This window comes from Phocoena sinus, chromosome 7 (assembly GCF_008692025.1).
Source record: "Phocoena sinus isolate mPhoSin1 chromosome 7, mPhoSin1.pri, whole genome shotgun sequence".
NCBI classification, from domain to species: Eukaryota; Metazoa; Chordata; class Mammalia; order Artiodactyla; family Phocoenidae; genus Phocoena; species Phocoena sinus.
In genome coordinates, this window is record NC_045769.1 from 37,558,343 (window position 1) to 37,585,449 (window position 27,107).

At 39.1% G+C, this 27,107-nt stretch overlaps 1 protein-coding gene across 2 annotated transcripts in view; it reads right to left on the minus strand.

The window, feature by feature from the left end:
• Positions 1 to 27,107, minus strand: part of PLCL1 (phospholipase C like 1 (inactive)) — a 375,533-nt gene that overhangs the window by 20,951 nt on the left and 327,475 nt on the right. For both annotated transcript variants that reach the window (XM_032638150.1, XM_032638151.1), the window contains exons 4-5: positions 26,240 to 26,315; positions 24,066 to 24,175 (exon numbers count right to left, since the gene is read on the minus strand). In XM_032638150.1, the coding sequence (XP_032494041.1) occupies positions 24,066 to 24,175; positions 26,240 to 26,315 (186 nt within the window). The remainder of the gene's footprint in view (positions 1 to 24,065; positions 24,176 to 26,239; positions 26,316 to 27,107) is intronic.

Here is a 27,107-nt window from a genome sequence, read left to right on the forward strand (position 1 = left end):
CTAAAGTAAAAAAGCGGGGATTGCACATGGTCTATGCATTTATAACTACCCCCAGAAAATGAAGTTCTCACATTGTCCACCAGGTGGCTCCCCTGTTTTGGGCTTAGGTAGGGAGCTCCGGTCTGTCCACAAAAAGCTTGTGTTCCCATGGTTAGAAACCACCTTCTAACACCATTTGGTTAATTCCTCTGCTTCCATGTAGATTTCCACCTCAATCATTCTACGTATGTAAGAGAGACCTCAAATAAATTCTGAAAACTTACTATGTCATAAAAAAATATCCATGTATCACCAACCGGTATATGCAAGCATTTTTAGATGGAAAATATCTTTCCCAGCAAAATCTGAATAGTCATGCCTCTTCAAAGACAAAAAAAAAATCTGCCTACTTGCTTTCTCAATTTGGTGAAAGGAAAACAAACTAATTCTAAAATGTCCAATAAATTTGTTTTACATAACAATAAATGGGTTAAAATATCAATGCCTCTTTTTTTTTTTTTTTTGCGGTACGCGGGCCTGTCACTGTTGTGGCCTCTCCCGTTGCGGAGCACAGGCTCGGGAAGCTCAGGCTCAGCAGCCATGGTTCACGGGCCCAGCTGCTCTGCGGCACGTGGGATCCTCCTGGACCGGGTCACGAACCCGTGTTCCTTGCATCGGGAGGCAGACTCTCAACCACTGCGCCACCAGGGAAGCCCTCAATGCCTCTTTTATGTATAAGGCAGTATCTTTATACTTGCTGTTTGGAGAATTTTAACATACACAACTTAATCTAATATGATGTAAAGCTCTCAGGTTTAAATAATCTGTTGATTGTTCTAAGACATAAAGATCTTTCCTCTACTTGATAGGGGTTATTAGCATGATTTAGCATTCAGGAAATGTTATCATTATGCATTTATGAATATTCACAATAAGAAAGGGCAGTTGGAAAGGTCCACCCCCCCACAGATACTTCTCTTTGCCCCTCTCCCATCCTGCTGTACCTGAAACACCCACTAACACCAGAAATAACACAGGAAAGGGGAGGGAAAAGATTAGTTTTACAACTACCAGTGTACAAAGGGGTTAAACACACACACACACACACACACACACACACACACACACACACACACACCATACTAGCTAAAACCAGTTTCCCTCACTTGCCTATCTTTTAGGAGACAGTTCTAGCATTTTTAACTTGTTAATAGTATAGCATGAACGTCAGCACCTCAGGTTTGGAACCCAAATGGAAACGAGAGAAGCACTAAGGTAGGTATGGCTCCCTCCACAGGGTCCCTTGGGAAATCCCCATGACCATCCCTGGGGACAGCACATCATGTTACTCCTTATTTATCCCTCTTTCGTCATTTTCTGAGAAACGTGAAGAAAAAAAATCCAAAACATTAGCCACTGAGCAAAATCACCTCAGTGGTTATTGAATATTGCCAGAATGCCCATGGGATATTTGGAGAATTGCAGAGGGATTGCCATGGCTGGAGCACAGGGGGAAAGTAAAGATGAATACTGTACAAGAAAAATAAACGCAGCATTAAGGTCATTAAGGAAAATAACCTACTTAACAAGGTAAAACAACCTCATCAGAGACAAATTAAAAGAACTGTATACACCCAGACAGGATCTTAAAACTTTGTTACCCTAGAGACTTGAGAAGCTGTATTCCTCTAAGGGAAATACTTGTTTGTTTCATAGAAGCATGTTTGTTGTGCTGCTTATGTAAAAATGTACGTCATGTCTGTTCAGAACAACTACTGACACAGTCTCACCATCTCCTAGCGGGATCCCCTGGGCCACTCTTCCTTACCCTTTATTTTTTTTTATTGCAGTATAATTACTTTACAATGATGTGTTAGTTTCTGCTGTACCTTGAAGTGTATCAGCTCTATGTTTACATATATCCCCTCCCTCTTGGACCTCCCTCCCACCAACCTCCCATCCCACCCCTTTAGGTCGTCACAGAGCACCGAGCTGTGCTCCCTGTGCTATACAGCAGGTTCCCACTAGCTATGTATTTTACACATGATAATGTATTTATGTCAAACCTAATCTCCCAATTCATCCCACCCTCCCCTTCCCCTGCCACCATGTCCACACATCCGTTCTCTACGTCTGTGTTTCTATTCCTGCCCTGCAAATAGGTTCACCTGCACCATTTTTCTACATTCCACATATACGCGTTAATATATGATATTTGTTTTTCTCTTTCTGACTTACCCTTTAATTTTCCGTATTTATGTCTTGGAGCAGCCAGGCTGACACCTGCCAGAGGATGTTTCAGCACTGAGAGAAATCAATGGGTCCTGGCAGTCATCTCAGCTCCCTTCAAAGGGTGACCTTTAGGTGTGACAGCAAAAGCATATCCCCTTCCATAACATATTATTTTTTTTAATCCTCCATTTCAGGTTGCACATTTTTTTTTTTTTTTTTTTTTTTTTTTTGCGGTACACGGGCCTCTCACTGTCGTGGCCTCTCCCGTTGCGGAGCACAGGCACCGGACGCGCAGACTCAGCGGCCATGGATCACGGGCCCAGCCGCTCCACGGCACGTGGGATCCTCCCGGACCGGGGCACGAACCCGTGTCCCCTGCATCGGCAGGCGGACTCTCAACCACTGCGCCACCAGGGAAGCCCTGCACATTTTTAATAAAGTCTCCCAATAGTGTCAACTTCAAGGGTACTGAACCATCACAGCTGATTTCCTTCTTCTCTACCCACATTTCAGTCTCTTCTTTTTTCCCATGTATTTGGAAAAATTGAGCTTGTCTGTAGTGAAGTCGAGATTAGTTTTCTCGGCTGTGGAGGGTCCAAAGTCTGCTATGTTATTTCAAGGGAACAGTTTCCAACATTTCTCATCTCTATAAACCATAGGAGGTTTATTTTGTACAGTCAGGCGTTTTAAATAAAAAGGAAAAGAAAAATCTTAAAGATCCCCTAGTTACTATGGACAAATTGCTCATAAATATAAAAATGAACACTGTAAGAATGCAAAACCTCAATATTCATAATACTAAAAGAAAAAGAAATCTATCTCTAGTTTAAAACCAAGCCCCATTCCTCATTTTGAAGGCCAGCCTAAGACGAGATTTGTACCTTGGCCTGCAGCCAGAAGTGGACTATTTTGGTCCATATATATAGACAGATATAGATACATAGATATATAGATGTCTTCTATTCCCTAAGGAATTAACAGATAGAGTTAAGGACTTTCTTACTTTACTTTGTAATTCTGGTATAACTCTATAGCCCAGACAATAGGCACATGTGGCTACAGAGCAACTGAAATGTGACTAGTGCCATGAGGACGGAATATGTAATTTTATTTAATTTCGATTATTTCCATTTCAGTAGATACCTGTGGCTAGTGTTGTCCACATTGGACACCACAGGCTAAAAGACGGTGCCAACCTTCAGCAACACAGTGAGTTTAGTAAAATTATTTTTCACTCTCTCTAGCCTCTTTCCTGGCATAACACTTGCCACAGTTAGAACTAAATAACCGATGATGGCTTGCACTTTTTAACATTTGCACCTCTCACGAGAACACACACTTCTTAAGTGCAGTGGCTGCCTTTGTCATGGGCACAGCTGTATGCCTAGCAGGTAGCACAGAGCCTTGCCCAAAGCAGAGATCCAAAGCATCTGTCAAATGAAAGAATAAACTAGGTGCCATTGACTACACAATCACCTCAGCCTAGAACTTCCTTGACAACCACCTCCTGCAAAATCTCATTTTCCAACTTTTTAATTCTGGCAAGGAAGAGTCAATTCACCCAAAAACTAGCCCATCCTTTTATAACAAATATATTGCCCCCTACCTTTTACTCAGGGCCTTTTTAACAAGAATTTTCTGGAGGATGACCATGATACCAGTAGCAATTTCAGGGTCAGGTGGAGTGATAACAGGTATAATTCTCCACCTCGTTGGGGAGGCAGGAACCAATGGAATAATAATGGATATACTTCGTGGGAGACGTGAACCAATGGAATCCTTCAAATCACATGACTAAGGAGACTGTCCTATCTGCCCACATCAAGACCAAGTCATGTGACCACTGGCACCCCACATCATGTAAAAATGCATTCTAAGTAAATTATATTTTTGGCCAATGATTAATAGAATATTGTGGCATGTGTTTTCCTAATGGGTTTTATATTAGAAAATTCCTTAAACTTTAGCTTACAATTTTTCTCTTCCTAAGTCACTGCTATGGATATTCGTCTGTTGAAGCCTTGATCACCAACATGATAGTATTTGGAAGTGAAACTTTGGGGAGGTAATCAGGTTTGGATGAGGGAGTGGTGCTCCTATTAAAGGGTAAAGAGATTTAAGCTCACTCTCTCTTCACCATGTGAGGAAACCAGGAAGAGGGTTCTCACCAGAAATAGACCTGCTAACTCTCTGATCTCGGACTTCCCAGCCTCCAGAACTGTGAGAAATAAATGTTTGTTGTTTAAGCCACCCAATCTATAGTATTCTTGTAATAGCAGCCCTAACTGATGAAGACAGTTACTGTATTAGTTTCCTAGGGCTACCAAAGCAAAGAAGCACAGACTGACTGGGTGGATTAAACAACAGAAATGTATTTTCTCACAGTTCTGGAGGCTAGAGCTCTGATGTCAATGTGTAGGCAGGGTTATTTCTTCTGAGGCCTCTCTCCTTGGCTTATAGATGACCTCCTTCTCCCTGTGTCCTCACCTGGCCTTTCTTCTGGGAGTCTGTGTTTAATCTCCCCTTCCTATAAGGACCACCAATCAGTTAGGGCCCTCCCCATGACCTCATTCTAACTTAGCTACCTCGTTAAAGACACTACCTCCAAATAAGGTCACATTGTGAGGTAATGGGCATTAAGACTTCAACATATGAATTTTAGGGGAACACAATCCAGCCCATAACAGTGACCTCTCTCCCAATGCTCCAATCTGTGACTCAAGTTAACTTGTTATCTATATCCAAACACACTGGAAACCCATGTTTAAAATTTGGGGATAGTTTTCCTATTGTACTATGAATCAAGAGCCCTTCTCTGCCCATCTGAAGACCCCCCTGCATTTATAGATTTTAAGTTTAAGATTTAATTATTATTATAAAGTATGGCTTTACTGCTGTCAATATGCTTTTTCATATGTTATATATGAAACAGACACATAACCAGTGGGGCAGTCTTGTCATAAGATAGACAAGGACTCTGGGTCCAGACAGCCTGGGTTTCAATTCTGGCTCTGCCACTCATTAGCTAGTTGACCTTGTTAAAGGTTAGCTATCACCTAACCTCTCTGTCCCTTAGTTTTCTCATTTGTAAATCATAAATATTAGTAGTACTACACCATCTGGTTGTTATTAGAATTGAATGGTTTAATAAGTATGAAGCATTTGGAACACTGTCTAGCAGAGGATAAGCAGTTTATAACTGTTAGCTATTATTGTTTGTTGTTGTTGCTAAAGTGCTTTCTGTATTAAGAAAAATATTTCTAAGAGAATCATACTCATCAATTTCAACCAGTCATATGCTTGATTGCAGTTTTAAGGTGAATATTCCCTAAAATGTCCCATTTCTTTCTGGTGTACACAAGCTGTTTTTCAATAAATCTCTAAGTTATTATAAAAATAATGATGATCTCAAGATGAGAGGATTTTTCCACAGCGTAACAAAGACCAGTGGGAGAAGGTCTGCCTGTTTGGGGCCTAAGTGAAATCCAGGAAGGAGATAAAGTCTCAAGGTATTTTCACATATTTATAGCCCTAGGTGTTTGATGAGCTCTTGATAAATATTTAAAGAGTGACAGTGATGAAGATGGTGATGATTCACAAAGGGAGGAAGGAACTCAAAGATAAAAGTTACCCAGATTTTAAAAAAAGATCATATAAAAAATTCTAAAGTCCAGTCACTTGGATTGTTAATGATATGTGAACCATGCTGGAAAAAGACAAAAAAAACCCAAAGATAATTAAAGTATATTTTTTCATCCTCTTATAAGCAAATAAAGCCAATAGTCTAAAGTCTTATTGTAGTAGGGCAATTTTTAATATCTTTTCAGGTTTAGATTCAAATAATTCAGTTCAGCAAATACATCTTGACAACATACCACCCGCTGCTTCTATTGCAATAATAAAAAACTGAATGGGGGAACTAGTTGTAAAACGTAGAATAGGCCCACCAAAAAGATTCTGTAATGTGTACTCGGAATATTTGTGTACGTGTGTGCACACTTCATTTACGTGGCATGAACTGAGGAAAACGGCTGGAAGTAGCTGAAGCAGTGATCTGGAAAACTGTGTGACTCTATAAACAACCTGAGAATAGTCACTAGTTGCCGGACGGAGAGTACACGAGTACCTGGGGGATGAGAAAAGTAAAAGTGGGCAGTGGGCCTCCTGAGAGAAAAAGCTAAAGCCAAATTACCAATCTAGTGCCCAGGGGTGCCTGCCTGTGTTCTGTGAAGACAGAATGCCCTGGTCAGAAAAGATGGGGAGGAATAGGCCAGGGAAAACGACACTCCCCAGCAGTAGGAAGAGGAAGCAAGAGGACAATAGGCCAACCCCATGAGGAAATGGAGCTGCCAAGAACTACAGAAACACCCAGCTCCCCAACTGGCACACAGGCATCAAGTGGTGACCTTGGACACCATGACTGGGGACGTGAAGAACAAGCTTTGGAGTCACACAGATGGAGGTCCTCATCGAGCTCTGTTGCTTTCTAGTCATTTATGTTCTCTTGAACAAGCTGCTTAGCTGCTGTAATCCTCTGTGTTCTCAGCTCAAGCTCAGCACCACAGTGAGGCACAGGCCCAGCCCTGAAGGAGCGCAACCTCTTACGAGAAAAGACATGGGAACAAATCCTTACCATACAAGAGTGAGATTGTGTATCAGCTACAGATACAGCACTTCTAAAAGGAAGATGATGTGGTTTTGTTGGAAGTTGAAGAATGGGGGCATGGAGAGCAAAAAGCAGGGAAAGCTTCCATAGAAAAGTCATAGATGACCCTGTGCTGGACTGAGTAATGAGGCGGAGCTGGGCAGGTGACCGAGGACAGAAAGAACGTTACAACTGGCAGGAACAGCATGTGCGAAGGCACAAAGTCCTGAAACTGCCCAGTAGGTCCAGGAGCCACAGAACTGTGGGAGAGTGGGAGCATGAAACGTGGAGGTGCAGAGCTGTACAGAGGCCCCATCACACTGGACCTTCTAACCAGGCCAAGAACTTAGAAGTCGTTCCTATGGCTGACAGGCAAACATCAAAAAACACTTCTCTCACTCAAGTCTACTTGGGCCGTTAAAAAAGCTTGTTTGGGGGCTTCCCTGGTGGCGCAGTGGTTGAGAGTCTGCCTGCTGATGCAGGGGACACGGGTTCGTGCCCCGGTCTGGGAGGATCCCACATGCCGTGGAGCGGCTGGGCCCCGTGAGCCATGGCCGCTGAGCCTGCGCATCCGGAGCCTGTGCTCTGCAACGGGAAAGGCCACAACAGTGAGAGACCCGCGTACCGCAAAAAAAAAAAAAAGCTTGTTTGTGTTTTTTAATCCTCTTAAATGAATTTAGAGCATTCTTTCCTGAAGATTAAAAAAATATTAATTAAATTTTCTCTCACAAGCTTGTATCAGACTTGAAAAGAGGATTGGATATTATTTTTCCAATGCCTCTTGTTTCTGTCATCTGGAGTTACAAATGGAATCAACCAAGTTTGGTTGTCAAAACCAATTAAAGTTAAGACCTAGCTAAGCTACAAATGAAATTTCCTCACCTGATGTATCTAATACTCTGGATTGTTGAGCTTCTCTACTGTGCTTCAACAGACAAATTAAGTGGCAGGTTCACAAGAAGACACACACTGCGCATGGATCCTTGGAAATTACTAAAGACTTCTCCTAAATGTAAATCCTAGTAGGAAAAATCATTGTAGTAGGCAATAAATAAAATTAATATAAGTAATAAATACTTAAGGACACTCCCCCAAAACGTCATGGAAAACAGAAGTCTAGAGACAGAAAAATGATTACATTGACCATTTCATGGCAGCTATGTGACAAGTCCAGAAGGCATCATTCACATAGGCTCAAAGGGAATGGCGCCCCCTAGAGCTGTGTAGTACACAACTCATACGGTAATATTACTGCATAGCAGCTCTGACCCATTCAAGGATCAGATTGTTAAACCTTGGGTTGCAAAAAGGAAACTATGCTGGTGTAGAAATGTGCAGTCAAGAGCTCAAGGAAGATAATTTTAGTTGTACTGATATTTAACTTCACTGAAATTCATAAAGTCTCATGTGATTAATTATCGAGGCCAGCTGTAGTTCAGAGTCTCCTGTGAAAACTCTTCCTGGGTAACCTTGACAAAGGAGCCAAAGGAAATGACCTTCCCAGGAGCAGTTATTTAAAGAGTAAAAACAGTGGTAATCACTTTACTATTTGCTCCCTTTCCCTCTGACCAGAGAGGAAGTTCAAGAATAAGATGTTTCTGAGACGAACCCAATAATCTGTACGTTGGTGGTTGGTAAGTGAAGGATGACAGAAATGATTCAGTCTGAGTGATATAACTGTAATTTAGTAGGCTAAGACAGTACTTTCCAAAATTCAGAAATGGAATTTCCACCTGGCAATGTTTGTAATTATCATATTGTTATACACTTTTATGTTTTTCACAAGAACAACTGAGGATACTTTTAGATAACCAAAAACTCAGAAGAGATGTCCAATATTTCTCCAATATTATTATTATATCTACATGTATTATTACAGAGCTTACAACGAGTGAGGTTAGTAAATGGATTGTTTAATATAAGTGTCTGTCAGGGGGCTATGTTATAACACACATACACACACACACACACACACACACAGCAGCACACACTATATATACACATAATTGTTTCTTTCAATGGTATTCTTCCTCTCCCGGACAAAAATGTGTTACAGATAAAAGAGAAGAGGAAGGAAGTTGCTGGTTTTTCCCTCTCTGGTTTCAGATTGCATAAAAAGACTCTATAGGCTGACTCAGAGGATACACAATATACATTGTTAAGAATCTTTAGTCTCATTTATTCAGACTTAATATTAAGCCATAGCTACAATTAAAACACACTTTTCATACACAAGCATTTACATGCCAGCTTCATTTTTCAGCAGGCTGGGGTATCAGTTTCTTGGTTGATATCAAGTCCACAATAAACAAAAGAGTCTGTTTCCTCCAACATTTTTAATAAGTGTAAAGAACCATCTGGAAGATAAAGGAATGAGGAAGTCATGTGCAACTAGCCATGATTTCACCAGCAAATAAACTGTCTATAGCTCTCAAACGTCAATATGACTTTTCCATGATGTTCAAAATGTACTTATCAAAGCAGTCTGAAGGAATAAACTACGGATTCAGTAATGTACCTGCCAGAGAGCACGAGTAATTCTAAAACTTTCAACCTTCCCTCTCTCTATATTTTTGCTTTAAAAAAAAAAAAGTGAAGCTCAATTAAATCTGGAGAAGTAGAAAATTACAGTGAGACAAACCCATATTTCTGACCCAAAGCAATCAGAAATGGCTGCTGAAACCCAGGCCATAATTTTAAGGCATCTTGTGCATTTCAAATGTATGTGAGAAATACATCTCTTAATGCATGTTTGAGGAAAAAAGCTCAACTTTCTGAAACTAGATTTGTTAGGAATTGATCAGGAACTTCTTTTTTGGCCCACAAGATTAATATTTCTCAGGCAACAGGATTTACAAACCCATTTAATTCTGGTTTTTCCATAATGTCAGCTGCTGAGTAGCAGACAACTGGGAGATCTAGGGTATTCTAGTTGATTAAAGGGTACCTCTGAGAGATTTGGATTGCAATCTTTTTATCCTGGAATACATTGTGAAGTAATTTAAGAACTTTCCATCCCTGAGTCCATTGACTCAAAACTCCATTGAGAATAGTATCTTAAATAAACACTCAAAGAGTTTGGCTAATTTTAGAAGACATAGCTTTGTCGTGGCAGATTTACAAACCAAATCAGAAGGGGTTAGTGTATTTTGTTGTAGAGTGAACGATTCTCTTTAGCTAGAAAGAAACCTATACTTTTTTGTCTCTGAAAACAAGTAGTTTCTACCTAATAATTTGATAACCTTTCCATAAAATCATATGATAATGAAAAAGTTGAAGACTCAATTTTAAGTCATAGTTCTGTGACAGGGAGTCTTTTCCTTTCCAAAATTATCTTCTTTCAAAACATTAATACGATGATTGTAACGATAATGATGATGATGATAGGTGTTTCTTTCTTATTCAAATACTTTTCTGAACAGTTACGTGTAGATTTTTTTATGAACCTAAATAAACTAAACTTAGTTTTAAAAATCCAAAGATATTTCTTTTTCAAAAAATCTGTAACTAATCTTCTCATAAAGCCATGGATTTTTCCTTAAATGGGAAATTCAGTTCCTAATTTTTCTGTGTTAGTGAAAAGGTACCTCCACTTATTACAGATGCTTAAAGTATCACTAATATATGCGGAGTGATTTAAAAATAGAAAATTGTTTTACAAGAAGCGGGAAATAAAGGAGAAAAAAAATCCCTCCACCCCCAACGCCAGTCTGTTATTATGAATATGTAATCTCATACATGCTGTATATTTGAGCACACTAGATCTACTTAAAATAAGAGAAGTCTAACTAAACTGGAAGATAATCACTTCTGGATTGAGGGAAAGTATGATCTTTTCAATATGGCTTTAAAAGAGTAACATCTAATTTCATTATTCTTACCCTAAAGTGTTCTTTACACATTAATATTTACAGATACGTATATATGTGTGTGTGTGTGTGTATACATACACACACACACACACACACACGCTATAACATTTCTTATACACATATTTCTATATGTATGTGTGTATGTTGACAATGTTAAACTTTACCCGAGCCCTATGTTCTTGGAAAACAGGGATGGTTAAGAAACCCCAGCATTTTGCGTTCCAGGAAATGGCTTACTGCCCAGAGCCACCCTTCCCCATGTGACTTAGATAAGATTCATGGATGCCCTCCTTGTTTACCTATGCCAGACACAGATCCTCCAAGTTCCCTTTCGGAAATGATTAGCTGAACTGTTTGTACCCATTAACCAATTTGGACAAAATACATCAACCAATTTGGACAAAATACAATTCCCTGACTGAGCCAAACTTAAGTTAAGCTTCTCTCCTCCCTTCAGGCCCTGATCTTCGACCCTCTCCCCAGCCTGAGTCAGCATTCAGCCCCTTCTTAATGGCCTCTCAGGATCATACCACTCAGCCACCCTTTCCCCAGACCTGGTTATTCTAGCCTTGTTTGCCCCTTCCAGTAAAAGAAAAATTGTTTTTGTCTGACCTTTAAAAAGCTTACAGATTTTAAGGAAGGATCATTCTCCCTATTTACTGCAATGGTCCCCTTCCCCATACTGCAATAATCCTTTTAAATAATATCTCTCTTTACCTAAATCTGGGTTTGTCTTTACCTGACAATGCACACACCGCACTTACATATACATTCAGAGTAGTGAGCTCACGCTGCTCTGATTTGGGTTAAGAATGAGGAAATTAGATAGATGTATCCCATCTTCTTCTCCCTAGAGTAACAAGGAAAGAAGAGGAGGTTGTGTCTGAAAAACCTAAAAGGGCTATATAAGAAATTAGAATGAAGCACTTTTGCTACCAATGTTTTCTTTCCACATATAATTGAAGAAAATAGTTAACAGAGTAAGGACATCAAACTCACCTTAGACTAAGACTCTGTGTGTAAGAAACATATTTTCTCTAAAAAAAGTTTTCCTGGGCTTCCCTGGTGGCGCAGTGGTTGAGAGTCCGCCTGCCGATGCAGGGGACATGGGTTCGTGCCCTGGTCCGGGAAGATCCCACATGCCGCAGAGCAGCTGGGCCCGTGAGCCATGGCCGCTAAGCCTGCACATCCAGAGCCTGTGCTCCGCGACGGGAGAGGCCACAGCAGTGAGAGGCCTGTGTACCGCAAAAAAAAAAAAAAAAAAAAAAATTTTCCTGCAAGAAAAGCAAGACCTTCCATAACCTCACAAGTTGGAGCGAAGTCTATGATGCATCTATTCATTTGGATTCTGCCATTTTTGAATTATTCAAAATCATTATGAAGTGCAGCTTTCATCTGAAAAAAATGGACCCCCCCAAGAGACACTAAATTTAGTTCTACTGGAGATAAAGTAAAGTGGTCTGTGCTTCCATAATCATATCAACAGCCTGGCTTTTATCTATACTAAACTCCTAGGCAACACAGCTGGGATGCAGCCACCCTAGGCAGAAATCTAGACACCATGTAACCAGCCTGCTTATTGCTAAGAAGCATTAACTTTCCATCTGAACCCTCCTGTATTGTTGGACAAGGGCTGTTTGGAATAACGTTTTAGATTTGTGATTTTTTATCATTAAACATGCATTAATTATACTCTTTAAAAAAAGACTTTACTTTTTTAACACTAATACAGTTCATACTGCATATTCTATAATGCTCTCTCTCCATCTTTTCAGCTTTAAATCACAGAAATCTCTCAAAAACCAACCTTTAAACATCCTCCTCTACAACTACAAGCTGTCAAATGAATTTTATGGATACACATGGACAGAGAATGTTGCTGCAGATCATTTTTTAGGAGATAGATGATTAAATTCACATGTAATTAACTATATGACTCATGACCAGATTTGATATAGTAACAAATTAGCTATGATGCTAATGAGTGGTAATGAGCGAGGCAGGCATTTTAGAACTCCACAGACCAAGTTGAGGATGTCTACCACATTTTTATTTTGATCTGTTTTCTTTTCACCATTATTTTCAGATTGTTTTGGCAACCACACTCAAGTATTAAGATATAAGGCAGGGTTTTGGAATCCATGAAAGGCTAAAGATATTTAGTCACTGTTCAACTAGTACTTCCTCATGGAAGACTTCCCTGACCTCCCATTAGGTCAAATCCCATTACACATTCTCATAATTCTCCTTCACAGCACTCATCACAGTGACGAATATAACATGCAGTGTGTGATTATTAATGACAGCCCCAACTATGGGTCTCATGGCCCCGTGAGACCATGTTTTTATTCATGAGTACATTCTTAGGCATAGAACTCAGAACCCAATAGGGGCTTATAGGTATTTACTGAATAAATGAATGTGGTTTTACCCAAAAAAAGCCCAAAATTACTATTTGCTAATTTATGGATTAGAGGCCTCTTTTATGCTGTGCACCTTCTTATTTATAAATGTTAAAGTGGAAATAAATTAAATCAACTTCTTGCGATGGAGTAAAAGATCTTTATTCTGTACTAATAAGCCAAACAATAACAAGGTTCTAAAAATGTGTCTAGGAGTACCTTTTCAAACCCCTAGTCTGAGTATAAATACCTCAAACTTAGCTTGTAAAACCCCTGGAATAGATGCTATGCCTTCTAAAGGCATACTCTTCTTAAGGCCTAATAATATTTTCTTTTGTGTGTAAAGATAATGGTACTCACACATGAGATCAGAGTTGTTTTTCTAGTACTTATCCATTCATTCTCTCTCACCTGCCACCTTCTTCCTGATGATAAAATGACATGCATTGTAAGGCAGCTGGCTGAGATTACAAGTGAGTCTAGGCTTGCTAAGTTGAGTGAGACTAAACCGGCTGCCACTAGAATCAGATCCTCAATTTTGGCATCATCACTGTTTTGCCTTTCCCATTGCAGTTACCAAACATTTCCAGCATGACAAGTACCACAACTGCTCACCAAAATTAAAATATTATTTTAAAAACATTTAACAGGCCAAATAATTAAAAGACATTTTTAAATAAACCGAAAAATTTTTAAATAAATGTAACCTAGAGAAGATATATACTAGGTCAGTACACAACATTCCTTCCACTAGCTATTAGGCACACTTAACCTAACAATGTAGGAGACTCTTTAGGTTGACAGGTAAGTCTTTGAGTAGATAGATACATAGCTAGCTGGCTGGATAGGTGAACAGACAGACAAGTACGTGTTAAGGTAGTGACTACTTACATGGTCCACTCTGTACAATCTGCTTTTTACTATAGAGCACTTAACCTATGGGGTTTAACAGACTATAATCTATAATTCCAGAGTAGAAGAACTTCTGTGAATTATAAACTGACTTTAATTATTAGAACCTCTATACTGTTTATTGAGTATTTTCGCTGCAGGATGGCCTTGAAGAACAAAATAAAGAATAAAATATCACTCTGTTTGCAAAAATTCCCAACAGGAAAACAATATTGTTAAGATGTCAATACTACCAAAAGCAATCTATATATTCAATGCAATCCCTATCAAAATCCCCATGACGTTCTTGCAGAAATAGAAAAACCTATCCTAAAGTTCACATGGAATCTCAAGAGACCCTGAATAGCCAAAACAATCCTGAAAAAGAATAACAAAGCTGGAGGACCCATATTTCATGATTTTAAAACTGACAAAGCTACAGTAATCAAAACAGTGTGGTACTGGCATAAACTCAGACACATAGACCAATGGAATAGAATAGACAACCCAGAAATAAACCATTACATAAATATGATCAAATGATTTTTGACAAGGGTTCCTAGACCATTCAATGGGGAAAGAATATTCTTTTCAACAAATGGTGCTGAGAAAACTGGATATCTACATGCAAAAGAATGAAGTTGGGCCCTTACCTTACAATATATACAACAATTAACTCAAAATGGATCAAAGGCTTAAATTATGAACTAAAACTATAAAACTCTTAGAGAAAAATATAGGCCAAAATTTCATGACATTGGATTTGGTAATGATTTCTTGGATATGACACCAAAGGCATGGGCAACAAAAGAAAAATAGACAAATAAGACTTCATGAAAAATTTTAAACTTTATGCATTAAAAGACAGCATCATTAGAGTAAAAAGGCAAACCACAGAATGGGATAAAATATTTGCCAATCATATATCTGATAAAGGATTAATATTTGGAATATATAGAGAACTTAGAAAACTCAATAACAAAAAAACCCCAGGTAACCCAATTCAAAAACGGGCAAAGGACTTGAATAGACATTTCTCCAGAGAAGATATACAAATGGCCAATAAGCACATGAAAAGATGCTTAACATCGTTAATCACTAGGAAAATGCAAATCAAAACTACAGTGATATACCACCTCATACCCATTAGGGTGGCTACTATCAAAAAAACAGAAAATAAGTGTTGGTGAGAATTTGGAGGAATCAGAATTCTTGTGCACTGTTGGTAGGAATGTAAAATGGAACAGCTGATGTGGAAAACAGTATGGTGGTTCCTCAAAAAAAAAACAAAACATAGAATTACCACATGATCGAACAATTTCACTTCTGGGTATATATCTATAAGTATTAGAATCAGGGTCTCAAAGATATATTTGTACACCCACGTTCACAACAGCATTATTCACAAAAGCTAAAACATGGAAGTGTCCAAGTGTCTATCAACAGATGAGTGGATAAGCAAAATATGGTATTTATATACAATGGAATATTATTCAGCCTTAAAAAGGCGTTACTCAATTTATATTATGTACTTTGAGTAGTCAAAAATCAGAGACAGATAGTAGAATGGTGGTTTCCAGGGGCTGAGGAGGAGGGGGCAACGGGGAGTTATTGTTTAATGAATACAGAGTTTCAGTTTTACAAGATGAGGAGAGTTCTAGAGATGGATGGGATGACGGTTGCACAACATTATGAATATACTTAGTACCACCGAACTTAAAAATGCTTAACATGGTAAATTTTATGTTTTATGTATTTTACCACAATAAAAAAAAAATCAGAAAAAATTCCCAACAAGATGGTAGGTAGAGACCATCTTATTTGGAAAAATCAGTCAGGAAGGGAGACGACAGCAGTAGCGGAACCAAGCAGAACCCTGCAGGCTCCCCACAACCCCACCAAGTACAAAAGCCCCTCTATGTCCTCTGCCTCTTGTTGGTAGAAAAGCTGAAGTCTCCCAGGCCTCCCAGAGTCACAAAAAAGCAGGTTTGAATAGTTAATGATTAGGACAATAGAGTCACAGACTCAGTGTCTGATGCAAATTCCTGAGTCGTTTTACAGATACCGTAACTGCCACTAGAAGGCATGACATAAGCTGATCCATCTTGAGCAGTACTGAATCTATGGCTAGCACAATTCCAAGAACTGGCAAGAGAATGGGATTAACATTCTTGCTCATAATAATCTATATCTTTGTGGGCATCAAAATAATTGTAGCTTGCTCTGCCCATATATGTAAGCAGACAACTAAAATTGTCAGCAAAGAGATGCTACAGACCCATGTTGACATCTTTCACTCTGAGAATACAGCACCCTATGTCAGCACAAAGAAGTTACAGAAGATGGACCTTCACCCCAATCCCATAAAAATGGAATGATGTATGACAGCGGGGAATTAAAAGCATCTCTTTTGCCCCTTTCCTGTTTGCCCATTTCTGTTCCCTTCTAACTGTAAAAGAACCTAATTACAGGAATGAGATCACTAAGCAATTGAAACTAACTCCTGACTTATACTTTCCTGAATGCACACCATGCCTTGCCTAACCTGTTGATATTTCTCATAGATAAAAAGAAGTAAGAAAGAAAAATTAAGTACTTAAAGAATGTTTAGCCCTCTACCCCAAAGTCCCCCTAAGCAATCTTGCAGGCAGATCGCTCTGGCAAGATAACATTTGAAAAGTCAGCTGGACTGCACACAGTGGAGAACGATGACCCAACCTCCTATCTCGATGATTCACTGAGATACTTCCCCCCCATTTTCCCTTAAAAAACCATCACGGCAGAGCAAAATCTTCAGAGTTGGTCTCAGGACACCAGTCCACCTTCTCCCCAGACTGCTGGCTTTTCTGATTAAAGCACCTTTCCTTTCTATTGACACTTGCCTCTCGAATTACTGGCTTTTGAGCAGCGAGCAGCTAATCCTGAGTTCGGTAACAGTAGGAGGGATACTAGTGGGAGACTGTGGGAAGTAAGGATAGAAACTGAGTATAATTAGGGTTTTATAGTGTCATGGGTTTTAAAAAAAGTGGTTGGAGCAAGACATAACAGAGAAGATATATAAGCAGAAAGATTTATGTTATTGATAGGTTTAGTGACAAAAGGATCAATGTCTTTAAGAATGTAAGGTAGTTTAGCCACAGAAAAAGACTGAAAATAACATACAATCATAAAATGTAAAGATGGGTAAGGATTCCAGCAGTCATACAGTCTCATCTTATTTTTAGGTGAGAAAATCTAGCCCCAGAGAAGATAATTTTTAAAAATTATATTAATCAGCTGCAGATTCCTAGACTCACAGTCCAACTTTCTATAGGTCTAAACCCTTACATAATTCTAAGGTAACACAGATGGGAATTCACAGCCCAAGAATTTGTTATTTTATACGTATCACTAGGAAGTATTTTCCTTAGACTTAATGGAATTTAAAACTTGTTTAAACACTTTGAACCTTGCTTCTCAAAATCGGTGACTTAAAGGCTCCTCAGCTTTGCCACTCAGGAGGCTCCTTTCTTAGTGAAACCTGAGGAATTTACCTATAGGGACTTCACCTCACTTCTAAATCAACTCAGGTTTGTTATTCAAAGGAAGAAGGTTCCAGGACTTCTGCTCTGACAGCTTAGATGATACAGGAAAGATGGAGGCTCTGAGAGGAAGAACTGAGGCTGTAGAGGCTGGGCGAAGGAAGGAATATTAACAGGAGTATGCTCTTTGCAAAGTTTTTGCTGGCAGCACGGCTCTTAAGTTTCCTCTGTCTCATCAAGATGCGGAGGCTGGCAACAGCTAGACTGAAAGCCAATAAAGAGTAGAGCTGTCCAAGAGAAACAGGGGGCTGTCTCGATGATTCACTGAGATACTTACCCCCCATCTTTCCCTGGGTTCTCAAGGTGGGTCCAGGATCTGGCCTTCTGCTTTTGTATTTTTGTTGTTATTTTGTTTTGTTTTCTTAACCTCAGTGGTATCTGTCCAGGGGCTCAGTTGCATCCAATCACTCGGCAGTGATCAGGCCCTGGGGAGCTGATTCACGCTAACCAAGCTCATAGGAGATGGACTGATTAAAAAAAGGAAGTTCACTGACTCATTTACAAAGAGACAGCCAGGCAGATGGGACTAGTTATGTCACTTGATCAACTCATTCCATCTTCACTGGAAAAGTGTGCTTGGGAAGCCAGGTTGAGAACAGAGTTGCTTGATGAATGTAGTGTCAGAACAAGGAGAATTGATGTTCCCAAGCTACATTCTCTCAAAGTACTGTTCTGCATTGTAGGAATACGCTGTCAAGGTGGTTGGAATACTCATGTTAGCTGAACAGGACACTCACCCTCTTGGATGAAGATAATAAAGCACTTAGTATAATATTTGAGACACAGAGAGTACTCAGTTAATACAAGCCATCATTATTATGGGGCTATATATACTCTGGCAACTTAGCATAATGGGCTAACAGCACGGGCTTTGGAGTTAGATCCTTGCTCCGTCACTCAGTACCCGTATGCCAACAGGAAGGTTACTTAACCTCTCAAGTCTCAGTTCTCCTATCTGTAAAATGAGTATAATAATAGTAACTTTACAGGGTGACCCTTAAGATTACTTAATATGTTGTGTGAAAATCACTTAACTGCTCACTATAAGCACTGAATGCCTACAAACTCTTACATAGCATTTCTTATATCTCAGATACCACTTTACAGACATTAATTCATTTAGTCCTATGACTAAAGGTGGATATAGCTGAGGAACCTGTCACTACTCAATTATATTCACCAACATCTGCTCCCCTTCCTTGAGGAAGTATATACTTTCCCAACTCCACTGAAGTCAGATATGACCATTTGACTTACTTTGGCCAGTCAAATTTAAATAGAAGAGACATCTGACACTACTTGGCAGAAAAGTTTAAAACCAATTTGTGCTTCCCTACCTCTAGGATTATAGATGGATTAGTTGAGGTAGAGTTCCCATTAGCCTGAGCTCCTAACTGACCCTGGTAGGCAAACAGTGTGAGCAAGAAATAAGCTATTGTTTTAAGCCACTGAGATTTTCATTTTTGTTACCACAGCACAAGCTGGCATATTCTAATTGATTCAGAAGCGTAGAGACAAAAGGAAATTTTCCCAAGACCACACAGCTAGAAAGTATCTGGCTCCAGAGTCTGTACTCTTGACCACTTTATGTTTCTTAATAATTGACAGTAACATCAACATGAAGAATAGTTTATTATGAATACATTGTTGTCAGTGGAGGTCTGTTTCTAGACTTCATAAGTAGCTGTTCTTTTCTGAAAGAGTTGGCTCAGGTAGAAACCTAGCCTTTCTCCAGCCTCTACTATAACAACAGCCAGCAGCTGACAGAACACCATTGGAGAATTTCTCAGTGGATGACATGGAGGACCCTGGACATGTTCCTTCTTTATATAACCTCAGAGCAGCCCCCAGGGGCACAGTCACTACGGCCACCAGTAGGGCCTGGTTGGATCCCCCCAACACACACAGTATCTCAGAGAATGATTTAAAATGTCTACGTTCCTTCTGCTGAGGGTGACCCCATTTTTTCTGTCACTCAGTCTTTCACAGATGGATGCCTCTTCTCATACTTCTTTTCCCATTAGCCCATAATCTTGTTTCCCTTCTTTTCCTGCCTCTCAACAATGAGCAAAGACTTCAGATGTGTTTGCAGGCTCTATCAGAAAGCATATTACTGACATCCATGTAATTTCCCTTATGTAGCAAGATTCCCCAGAGATGTGAGGGCCTGAAATTTAGGGACTGAGCAAGAGAATCTGTCTGAATTAGAAACACAAGTACCCAAGGAGCTTTAGACTCTGCTCTTCCCAAGGAAAATGAAAATGTTGTCAAGATAAAAACAGAAGGAGCAAAGCTTAAGCAGTGATGGAAAGCCAAGAAATTAGGTGGAAAAAGATTAGTCATATCTACTGAACATAAATCTATAAAAGAGACCCAGTTTTTTGTGGCATACAATGAAATGCATTAAATTATAAGCTGGAAATCTATCTAGGGAAAGTATACACATCAATTAATAGAAGTGTCCATTGATGAAGAAATCGTCTATTCATTATTTATTTAACACATGTCATTCAACTAGTAATCAATGAAATTCATGAACAAATAAGAAGTCAGCCACTTCTTAACCCTTTTATTTATTTGTAAGCTCTAGTGATCACCTACTTCATAGCTTTTCCATTATAATAAAATGTTTATTAATTATATTTCTTCAATTTCTTTTATATATATCTCTACTGGACACTTCTCCAGCTTGGAGAATTGATTTTTTCATCAAACTTTTGAAAATGTTAAGATAATGGAATTTAGTTCCTTAAACTAGCCGACAGGCCAAGTTAGAAATATATATATTGGGAAACTCACTAAAATGTTACTCTCAGGTTCTTACTAGTTTCGGTTTTATAAGTGTGACCACCTTTTAATGAAATTCTTTTTGTACTTAAAGAATTAAATCATTCTGGATAGAGTCCAAAATTTTAAGTGAATTCCACTTCATGATACATTACGTTTTATCCATGATATAGTATAAATTCATATCTCTTTTCCAAGAGACCTTCAGAATTCTCGTTAGCAAAATACTTCCAAGGTTGATAATAATTTACTACAATAAACTGGCTGTGCAGGTGAAGTTGTAGTATCTCTTTCTGGAAGACGTAAAGAACAGGAAAATTTTTCATTGTAAGATTTTAATATTATGCTAATAACCAAACAAAACTCTTTTATGAAGGACAGCATGGAGAAAAGACAGATGGAAGGAACAGTTAATTCGTGAGGGTGGGATGAGATAGAGCTATCTTTGTCCAATGATTATCTGGAAAAGACACTGCAGACTGAGTCATTGAGACCTGCATCATCATATCATCCCAAATGAACACAGAAGCTATTTAAAGACTTCAATTTTATGCTCAGAAGTGAAAGAGAAAGAAAGGAAGAGGAGGAAAATGACTGTAATAGTTGGCTATTGGCATGTGACAAAAGTGTGGGGAGATGCAAAAGATCTGCTAAGCAATTCCCTACTCTGGACCCAAGCATAGTGCTAATGCTGGATTATAAATCCTCATTTCTAGCTTGGAAAATTTGGACGCTGTAAGTATAATTCATGTTTGTTATATTGCAGAGCTATTCATCTTTGTTTCTGCAAATTTTTCTCCAGCTTCTCGGTCATATATTAATATCAGATCAATGTAATTTTGAATTGCAGGAAACACAAACTAAAGAATTTATTTTTTAGTCTCAGCTCAATTTCCTTTAAAGTCAATGTCCCTTTCTACCACTCCATGCTGCCCACCCACCATTTTCCTGAGGACACATTTCTCATTTCTTGTAGATCCTCCCTTACTTGTTGGAAATTACATTGGAATTAAATATTTTAGCTACTTGAACACACATGTTCAACAAATATTGGTCAATCATCATTCTCTTCCCCTAGATATCGAGGAGTACTTGTAAAAATTGTGTGTAAGGAAACCTTTTCAGTAAGCAACGCAGAATTTTTAGGTGAGCCTTGACATATCCTACTATTTCAGTGATTATGTCTTACCAATGTGGTTGTTACTAATTCATCCAGTTGTAAGCAATGGAAATTGCCTCTAGTAAACTTAAGAAAAAGGGCATTTTTAGGAGATTGAAAATCAATAGGAAGACTGGAGAACAAAGAAGGAACTAAGAACTTCAGATCCAAGATACAAGAAATAAAGGAAGAGCCTTAGAGAGGAGGTTCTTCTCAGAGGGGCACCACTAGAGTACACAACCTCCAAAAAAGCCTGGTCTCTTTGTGCCTCAGCTAAAAATTCAAATTCCAAGGAGGTCATTTGTTTAGCACTTGGGGAAAGAGCACATAATTAACAGGTCCACTAAACGCAATGGGGGAGAGAAGGGAAATAGAAGTTTGGAGAAGTTCACTATTCTTGTTTAAGTTCCTAGTGCTCAAGCTGAAATACTAGTAGCTGGTACATGAGCTAAAATAATAGAAGATTGATTCTGTTTCAAAAGATCTGTCTGAGAATGATTTGTACAGCATTTGCTAGGCCCCATCTAGCAATCAGTTCCTGTCGCTAAACCAAACACACAAACAAACCTCAGAAAACAGTGAATGGGCTTCAGTCAGAAGTTAACAAAGAAACTAACAATTATACCTCAATTTAAAAAAATTAATTAGTCGATTTTTAAATTTAAATTAAGAAAAACCAAAAGACTTTTATCCCAATGGTCATCCTCACCCTGGCAAAAGTAATAGCATATATATACAATAATAGTATAGGTATAGATATAATGTCAAGTTTTGTGCACTGTGATTTAGATATTTTTATATGTATTATCTCATTTCATTCTTATAAAACCTGGGGTGTAGGTATTATTATCACCCTCAGAGAGACTACATAACTTGGCCAAAGCGTCACAGCTATCAGGCAGTCTGCACCCAGAGCCTGTGCCCTCACCCCTGTACTAGGCTGCCTGGAGTCAGTCACATGGATTGAGTCTTTCAGGAGGCAGGAGGACAGGGTAGTGGTTAGAACGATGGGCATGATATAGCATCTCAGTTCTGCCATCTACTAGCTGAAGGTAAGAAACTAAAACCTTCCCGAGCGTCAATTTCCTCATCTGTGAGATGGAGAGGGTCAGCATGAGTTGCTGCAATGTCACACAGTTGTTGTGAAGAGGAAAGGAGGAAACATACATGAACTACTTAGTCATGGGTGCTTGTCACATGTGAAGTGTTGAATAATCAATGGCTGCTATTAGTCACATGTCTGTCTCCCCTAGTAGACTAGTTCTGGAGGCCCAGCTATTACTTTTTTGATATTTGTGTCTGTAGCTCCTTTCTCAGGGATCAGCACATTCATGAGCCCACATAAAAACACGCTGAACAGAAAGCGTCTGTATCAGGGCTCACACTGCCATGTTGTACTCAGGTATTATAAAACAAGCTCCTCTTTATATTAACACTATAGTTCCTGCCTCTTAAGCAAATGACACCTATTTCCCCGCCCCCCACCTCCTGCCCCCAGGCTGTTAACTCACGAGGTCAGGGTCTGTGTCGCTTTTGTTCTTCATGGGTTCCCAGTGTATAGCAGAGAGCCCAGTACATAGTAGGAGCTTAACAAATATTTGTGGACTGAATTTTTAATAAACATTTGTGATATGTATTACAGTTCACCTAGCACTTTCACATAAACATGTGCTCTCTGTAGAGAAGGCTCTGGAGCCAACTGCCTGGGTTCAAACTCCAGCTCCACCATTTACTAGCTGAGTGACCTTGGGTAATATACATAAGTTTTCAGTGCCTTGGTTTTCTCACTTTTAAAATGAGAATAATAACAGTATTGAGTTAATGAAAGTATTAAAATGTTAATTCATATAAACCTTGTAAAACAGAGCCTGGCGCATCAGTGTTCTTTAAATGTCACCAATTATTAATTTTGTTTGTAGCTGTTTTTCTCCATCACACTAAGAATAAGCTATTCCAACTGCCTAAATCATTTGTCCATTCATGTAACAAAATATGAAAAGTGGCATCTTTACTTTGAAGTCCTAAAATTAGTTTTCAGTGGAGCAAATCATAATCTCAAAAAACTGACTTCCAAAATTTTTGCAAAAATAAATGTATTTATAGAGACTCTTCCTAAAATCAAATAATCCTAAATGGCTCCAGATATTCTGTAGTTGAAAGCTTTTCCGAGTCACTTGTGTTGGATCCTTCTCCAGAAACATTTTGTGTTATTCTTTCCACAAACCAGAACAGCCATATTGACTTGACTAGAAGCATGAGTAAACCACACACACACAAACACCAGGTAATAGAATTAGGTCGTGCTGTCTTCTGCCTCCACCACAAAACTCATTATCCTATTATGGCAAACCGTGTGTTAATCCCCGTATGCATCTCCCGTCACTTAGAGCACAAATTAATTAGGTCAAGTGTTAATTAAAAATTCAAGTCACCGTATTTAACCACTGACGCTTCTCTACACATTGGAGAGATGAGGAGAAAAATAAAGACAAAGGGGCACCTGAGTACTTCATTTACCTTCAGTACTGTAATGTTCCAAGCAAAGCTCTCAGTTGCTTTGTTGAGTTTTCTTCCTTTCAAGCCTTCTTTTGCCCCCAGATTATGAAGTTCCTCATGGAACTCCATCCCTTTAAAAAGAGAACATAAGAGAATTCTTCGTATAAATTTCAGAAAAACAGGCATTTTATTGTGAAAATATTATCAGTAAAAATATAATTTCCCATTTCTGTCCTTCTCATAATCTCTAAATCCCAAAATTGAATTCTCCTTCTCATTCTGTTCATCACCACCAAATGGCTATCCTTAAAGGGAAACTAAAAATAATCAATGCATTAGATTAAATTAGATTTTAAACAGCAAGGGGCCATAGACAAAGACATGAGAAGTTAAGAAGCAAATTCTTCCAACAGGCGGCATCCATCTTGTTTGTTCTCTGCCTGGTTTTTATATAAAATGGTATAATGTGTGAATGGCTACCATATGTGAAGGATGCACATATCTTACTTTGCCTCATGAACCATCCATATGGCTTGACAGTAGGCCTGGAGCCCACATAGATAACAATGGTAATTAGTAAACGTTGAGTAAAAATAAAAAGCTTTTTAAAAATAGTATTCCTGGAAACACCCAAATGTGTCAGATTTGGGAATGGCCTTAAAGTTATTTTTAGCCAAACCATTCCCCCAAGCTTGAATACTATAAAAAAACCCCACCATCATCTTTCTCTCCTAAGCCTTTGTCTTAGCACCTCAGAGATGGGAATCACACTTTCTTCTGGAAAGCTCATTCCATCTTTGGAAAGCTGTGACTGATATCAAACCAGTCTCCCTGAAACTTCTACTCCTTCGTGCTAGCTAGCCTCCTCAGAACAAGGTCTAATCTCTGTTCCACAGTACAGCCCTTTAAATATTTGAAGAAAGATGTTGGATAAAGTCTACTAGAGTTTTCCCTTCTCCAGATTAAACATTCTAACATGTTTCAGCTTATTATAATTTCTCTTTAAGGATGACATCCAGGAATATCGTTCTCAAAATGGGATTGAAGTTGCCCACATGACATAGGGTTTTACCACCACCTTCCTAGTTCTAGTGACTAGGCTTGTATTAATGAAGCCTAAAACCACATTAACTTTTCTGGTGTTAACATCACAAGCCCAGTACATAGTAAGAGCATGGCTGCAGAGCCCAGATCTACACTCTGGCTCTACCACTGACTAGCTACGTGAGCATGAGCGAATCCCTGAAACTCTCTGCCATTAAGTCTCCTCAATGGTGCAATGGTGATAACAAGAGTATTGACCTCATGGAACTGTGTGAAGATTAAATGAGTCAACACATACAAAACTCTCAAAGTAGCGCATGGTACATAGGAGCATAATATAAGTATTTCGTATTGTTATTATTTTCGTGCTTCCTGTCAACGGAAACATTTAAGCCTCCAGATCAGTAGCGAAGAGCACCATTTTCAAAGTTTGGTCTGGGTTCAAAGGTCACCTCTACCACGTGTTGATATGGGATTTGGGGTAATTCGCTCAATCTCTCAGAATCTCAGATGCCTCATCTCTAGATTGGATATAATGATGACTACATTGCAGAGTTGTTATGAGGACTAAATAACATAGTATGTGTGCTTAGTGTATCAGATACATATATATCAAGCAACTGTCAGTGTCATCTTCCTTATTGCAATCACGAATGTGTGTGTGTGTGGATCAGGGAGAACATGGATCCAAGAGAGACAAAAGTACTGGGGTGTGGATGAAGTGAAAGTAAATAAACACAGCAGTGTGCCATCAGAGACATGTGACCCATCCCACCCTTAAAGAAGGAACAAATCTAAAATGAGGACAAGTAAATGAGGCAAAAGCCTAGAAGGTTAACAAGATTATGGTTCAAACTGTAAAAATATAGTGTTTCTTAAGGGGCAATGTGAAACCACAGTTTCCATATCAGTAATAAAAAGGCTTTGATCGGTTCCCAAATCACAAAAGTAAATTCAGAAACCCTCACCTCTCTAGACATCTTCAGATACCCCCTCTATATACACAACGACCACCTACCCACTATCACGTAGATCTCTTCTGTACTAAACAAAGGCTTCAGTGTAACTCAAAGTATAGTTAAACTTTAAAAGTCTGCCAAAAATCATCATTATGGTTTCTAAACGAAATGGGGGCAAGGGGGGAAGGTTACCTGCTTTCTGACACTGCACAATCTTTTCCTGGACTGTGTCTGCCATTTCTATGAGAAACCGGCTCTCTTGGATCATCTGTCACAAAATAAGCATTAAAAAGGTGGTTGTCAGAAATCCTTAAACTGGCACATTGGAAAGACAACATAAAGACCCACATGAAACTGCCAGTAATGGGGCACCCTGGCCATAACCACAAGAGATGGGAGAGGCAAGGATGATCTCTGCTCCAAGCCCCATCCACCCTAACACCAGCTAGAGTCACCTACCTTATGGTTGCTCCACTTATGTAATATGCCTGGCATACCATGGGTGCCAAATCAATAACTGTTGAATAAATGCATACACACTCTTTTTAAGTCCCAGATCACATTCATGAACACCTCTTATTTTATCCCCTCGCCCCAAAGTTACTGCAACATCAAGGCAAGTGGTACTGGAACAAGAGCAATGAGATATCAGAACAGGGAATCACCTAGTGATGAGGTAAAGAACTACAGGACACGTCGGTGAAGTCAGCAAATTGGATTTAAGTGGTGCAAAGATGGTGGAGTCCTGGTCCTTCGTTGAGAAGGGCTCCAGCTCCATTGGCAAGAATGAACTGTGGGTCATATTCACCAGCAATTCCACAGAGCTTGTAGGCAACAATGCTGAAATGGTGTCCCTGCCCTCCACATTTGGGTAGAAAGAAAAAAGACCAAGAAGTAATTAATATACTGAGTGAAGTAGGGAAAATAGGACAGCTGTTGGAGAGATGAAGAAAAGAGAAATCTGTATGTGAAGAAGGGGGAAGATGAGAGTAGGTAAAGAAGTTGTGATCAGAAAGACAACGGATTGGGGCCCTTCTGAAGAAATGACTAAAGAAAGGCA